The 6,000-nt window shown below is 33.2% G+C and overlaps 1 protein-coding gene across 1 annotated transcript in view; it reads left to right on the forward strand.

The window, feature by feature from the left end:
- Positions 1-5,794, forward strand: part of PCDH11X (protocadherin 11 X-linked) — a 694,007-nt gene extending 688,213 nt beyond the window's left edge. Inside the window, exon 8 of the mRNA XM_068533257.1 lies at positions 5,112-5,794. Within this exon, the coding sequence (XP_068389358.1) occupies positions 5,112-5,794 (683 nt within the window). The remainder of the gene's footprint in view (positions 1-5,111) is intronic.
- The last annotated feature ends 206 nt before the right edge of the window (positions 5,795-6,000 follow it).

A 6,000-nucleotide genomic window follows, 5' to 3' on the forward strand; every position in this document is an offset into this window, starting at 1 on the left:
AGATGCTTGTTTAAATATATAGAAATAGATCTTTTGAGAAGAAGGGGCAATATGAATGGCTGCCATTAAGCAACTAGAAGACAACAAATAGTGCTGGGAAAACTGGATATCCACTTGCAAAAGAATGAAGTTGCACCCTTACCATATACCATACACAAAATTTAACTCAAAATGGATCAAAGGCTTAAATGTAAGAGCTAAAACTATAAAAATCTTACAAGAAAAAATATGGGGAAAAAACTTTATGACATTGGATTTGGCAAGATTTCTTGGGTATGACACCAAAAGCACAAGCAATAAAAAAAAAATAGATAAGTTGGGCTGTATCAAAATTAAAAACTTTTGTACAACAATGATCCTGTCAACAGAATGAAAAGGAAACCCACAGAACGGGAGAAAATATTTGCAAATCATATATCTGATATGGGACTGATATCCAGAATATAAAGAGAATTCTAACAACACCAAAACAAACACTCAAACAACCCAGTTTAAAAATGAACAAAAAACTTGAAAAGACACTTCTCCAAATGTAGTATACAAATAGCCAATAAACACATGAAAAGATGCTGCACATCACTAGTCATTAGGGAAGTGCTAATCAAAACCACAGTGAGATGCTACTTCACACATATTAGGATGGCAGTTATTAAAAACACAAACACACATACAGAAAATAACAAGTTTCAAGGGGAATGTAGAGAAATTGGAACGCTTGTGTATTGCTGGTGGGAATATAAAATGGTGCAGCTGCTATAGAAGATGTATAGTGATCCCACACAAAATTAAACATAGAATTACCATATAACCTAGTAATTTCATCCCTGGATATATACCCCAAACAACTGAAACGGGCTCAAATATATTTGTACACATACATTGATAACAGCATTATTAAAATTATATATATATATAATTTATACATATATATATATATATATACACACACACACACACATATATATGACAATAACAGCATAAAAGGGGTGGGTAGGAGCAAAACTGAATTGGAGTAACAAAACAACATCAGATGGTAACTCAAAATACACAGAAACAAGCAAACAAATGAAGAGAACCAGAAATGGCAAATAAGAAGGTTAGTAAAAAATAGTTGATAATTATTTATAAAACTTGCACGCCCATCCTTGTTTCAGCTTCATTAAAACAAATAATACATAAAGTAATAATTATAACAATATATTGAATTTGTACATACATAGGTGTTTAATATATATATATATATATATATATATATATAAATGGCACAATAAAGAGGAGAGCAAATATAGGTATATAGGAGTAATATTTCTATATCTCACTGGAATTAATGTATAATAAATCTGAAGTAATTGTGATAAGTTAAGACCACACGATCTAAAGACCAGTAAGAGAATGACATACACACACACATGCGTGCACATATGCATGTATAAATAAGTATACATATTTACATGTAACATTATATACACTATATATTATATATACATATGTAGTCAAAAATCATTGTAAGAATTACAACATTAAACTAGAAAGTATTCACCTAATGCAAAAGAAGCTGTAAAGGAGGAATAGAGGAACAGAAAAATACATGAAACACATAGAAAACAAAAAGTAAAATGGTAGATATAAATCTACTATATCAATAATAACATTGAAAATGAATTGATTAGAAACCCCAAACAAGGCAGAATTATAACACTGAATTAAAAAATCAAATCCAAATGTATGCCTACAGGATGCAGGCCTTAGTTTCAAAGATACAGATAGATTAATTATGAAATGATGGAAAAGTTATATCATGCACACAGAAATCATGATAGAGTGACTACACTAATATCAGACTTATTTAAATTAAAAAAACTTTTAAAATGTTACTAGAGATAAAGAGGGATATTTTATCATGATAGAATGGTCAAATAATCAGGAAGATATAACAATTATAAACACATATGCATCTAACAACAGTGCTCTAAAAATCATGAAGCAAAAACTGACATAATTGAAGGGAGAAATAGACAATTCAATAATAGCAGTTGGAGATTTCAATATTCCACTTTCTATAATAGAAAGAATAACCATGTAAGAGACCACAGAGGAAATAGAAGAAGTGATCAGCACTCTAAATAAATTAGACCTAACAGACATCTGCAGAACACTCCAGCCAATAAGAGCAGAATACATAGTCTCCTCAAGTGCACATGCAGCATTGTACAGGATAGACTATATGCTACGCTATAAAACAAGTCTCAATAAATTGAAAGAATTGCATTCACACAGAATATATTCTCTGGCCACAATGGAACGAAATTAGAAATAAAAGAAATAAATTTGGAAAGTTAACAGGTATGGGAAAATTAAACCACACATTCCTAGATAATCAATTGGTCAAAGGAGAAATCACAAGAGAAATTAGAAACTACTTTAATGGTGAAATACTCTGTTTTCCCCTAGTATCAGGAATAAGACATAGGACGTCCATTTTCATCACTGCTATTAAACATTATACTGGAGGTTTGAGCCAGGACACTTGGACAAAAAAATATATAAAAGGCATTCATACTGCAAAGAATGAAGCAAAACCATCTCTATATGCAGATGATATGATCTTGTATACAGAAAATCCTGCAAAATCCACTAAAAACCTATTAAAACTAATAATCAAGCTCAGCAGTGTTACAGGCTTTAAGAGCAATATATAAAAATCAAGTGTATTTCTATACTCTAGCAATAAACATTCCAAAAAAGAAATTAGGAAAACAATTCTATTTGCAATGGAATAAAATACTTAAGAGCAAATTCAACAAAAGAAGTGCAAGGTTTTTACTCTGAAAATTTTGAAATAACTATTGAAAGAAATTAAAGATATAAATAAGTGGAAAGACATCCCATGTTCAAAGACAGGAAGATTTAATACTCTTAAAGTTCAATACTTCACAAATTGATCTTCAGATTCAAAACAATCCTTACCAAAATCTGCAAAATCCAAATTGAATTTTTGCAGAAAGTGAGAAGAGGAATTGGAACCTTCATGTATTTCTGATGGCAATGTAAAATTGTGCAGCCAATTTGGAAAACAGTTTGGCACTTCTTCAAATTAAACATAGAGTTGCCATATGACTCAGCAACTCCATACATAGGTACACTCCCAAGAGAAATGAATAACTGTGTTTACCCCAAAACTTTTATACAATGTTGATAACAGCATTGCTCATGATAACGAAAAAGTAAAAACAACCCAAATGTCCATCAACTGATGAATGGATAAATAAAATGTGATATAATCATACAAAGTGTAATCTTGAACAATAAAAAAAGAATTGAAGTGCTGATACATGCTACAACATGGGTGAACCTTAAAAACATTATGCTAAATGAAACAGGCCAGTCACAAAAGACTTCATTTAAAGGATTCCACTTATATTACATGCCTAGAATAGGCAAATCTATAGAAGAAAAAGGTAGATTAATGGTCACTTAGGGCTGTGGAGTTTGGGGGGAAGTGACCAGTGACTGCTAATGGATACCAGGTTTCTTTTGGGACTGATAAGGATGTCCCAAAATTGATTGTGGTGATAGTTGCACAGCTATGTGAATATACTAAAAACCATTGAATTATTCAATGAATAATGAATGATTCAATTATTCAAATGAATAATTCAATTATTCAATTATTAAATGAGTGAACTTTATGGCATGTGAATTATATCTCAATAAAGCTGTTAAAAAAGGAATTTCTATAAATCATATACTTCAGTGAAAATGAGTTGGTATCTATTTCCTCATCATAAAGAGGCAAATAACTCAATGTTGAAACTATGATGTATTCTTTTGTTGTAAAATTTAAAGCTGCCAGATCAGTTGCTTTTCTGATGGTGAGGAAATTAAATTTTATTTTAAAGTATAGTTGTATGTATGTTCATATATTTCCATGCATGCTTTTATGATTTAATGTCACCCCAAATATATAAAACTCTACCTTCCCAAATACTTCTCAAATATAATTGTGCAAACATATAGACTATTTTAAATGTTAATCTCATAGGGACATTTTTTAAGTGCCTTCTAAATGAAGAAAAGTAAATGGTTATCTAATGGAGAAAATCAGTCTTATTAATGAGAATCACTTCTGATATATACTATTCTTTGGTTTTAAGTGTGATAGGATAATGACAGTACCTGGACTCTATATCCTGTTGAGGACTTATAGGAACATGAATTCTATTTTTAACTTTTAAGATTGTTATGTCTTCTTAGAGAAGTGACCTTTTTTAAAAAACGTTATGATGTAATATCCTTCACTATCGCGAGTAGCATTCTTTGCTCTAAAGTCAACTTTTATATTGCTATAGCTACTCTATCTTTACTTGGCTAGTCTTTGTATGGTATACTTATTGATATTTGATACCTATGGGCATTTGAAAATGTTACAGAAATCTTATAAAGGAGTTTTAAAAAGTATTATAGTTTAGAGCTAAGTATTTTGGATCTGTAATTCATTATGCTGCTAAACTCTGATTTGCCATGATTTCAGAAAATGAGGAATACAGAAATCAATTGTCTTTAAGATAATTATAGCTATATTTCATTCTTGAAACTAAAAGTCATATCTTAGAGTTCAACAAACTATGTTTTCATATTAACCTAATTGATTCTTAGATTTATTCTCAGATTAATTAATTAGATTCTTAACCAAACCATTAGCTATAATTGGTTAGTTCATTACATGTTTCTGTGACTGGTTTTTCCATTCGTTTCACTCATGTCGTCTCTTTGTGTTAGGACCATATTTCAACTGACTTGTGTGTAGAGATCAATGACCACAGCTTCCATTCACAGTCACAAACACAATTTAAAATATCTACATTTGGGAGACTAAACCAAAGTATCCTAATTATAGAAATGAAATGCCATCCTCCCACTCCTGGTTATTTATGTTACTGTAGGAATTATTTCTTGACAAATCAAGTACCAATTGTGAAAATATTAGAAGTCTCTGATGCATTTATATATAGACTATTAAATGTTCCTGTAACAATATGAATTATTTTAAGTAGCTATTAAACATATGCCTTTGAAACATAAATTTTATCATTTGTTTCCCACCCTAACAGCTGCAGAAATAACTGTTCAACCAACCGTGGAAGAGGCCTCTGACAACTGCACTCAAGAATGTCTCATCTTGGGCCACTCTGATGCCTGCTGGATGCCAGCTTCTCTGACCCATTCCAGCCCTTCACAGGCACAGACCTCTGCTCTGTGCCACAGCCCGCCCCTGATGCAGACCACTCTTCGCCGGCGCAACCCTCCAGTGACACAGGCCGTTGCGCTCTGCCACAGTCCGCCGGTGACCCAGGCTATTGCACTGTGCCACAGCCCTCCACCAGCACAGACCTCCACTCTGCACCACAGCCCACCTGTAGCACAGGCTACTGCTCTTCGCCACAGCCCTCCACCAGCACAGGCCTCTGCCCTCCGCTACAGCCCTCCCCTGGCACAGGCTACCGCAATCCACTGCAGCCCTCCTCTGCCACAGGCTGCTGCCCTCCATCGCAGCCCCGCACAACCACCAATGGGTCTGCAGCAAGGTTGGGGGCAAGGTGCTGGCCCTGATGGACTACTTTCTCTTGATCAGGGAGCACAAGGTAGTACAAGATCTCAGTTTTACGCCATGTCTGAAAGACTTCATCCTAGTGATGATTCAATTAAAGTCATTCCCTTGACAACCTTCACTCCAGGCCAGCAGGCCAGACCCTCTAGGGATGATTCTCCCATTATGGAAGAACATCCTTTATAAAACTATAACCGCTACTTCACATTTTCCAACAGGATGTATATAATCAAAGTTTAAGATTCATTTTCAATGAATACTTCAAATTGTTAGATTTGTAAATAGCTATGTAAATAGAAACCGACACCAGAATCAAGTCTAGAGCTAGACCCTTAGTCAAAAGTTAAAAATAAATTTACAATTTGATTAATTCAGAATATGTATTTAAAAAT

This window comes from Eschrichtius robustus, chromosome X (assembly GCF_028021215.1).
Source record: "Eschrichtius robustus isolate mEscRob2 chromosome X, mEscRob2.pri, whole genome shotgun sequence".
In the NCBI taxonomy this organism is placed as follows: domain Eukaryota; kingdom Metazoa; phylum Chordata; class Mammalia; order Artiodactyla; family Eschrichtiidae; genus Eschrichtius; species Eschrichtius robustus.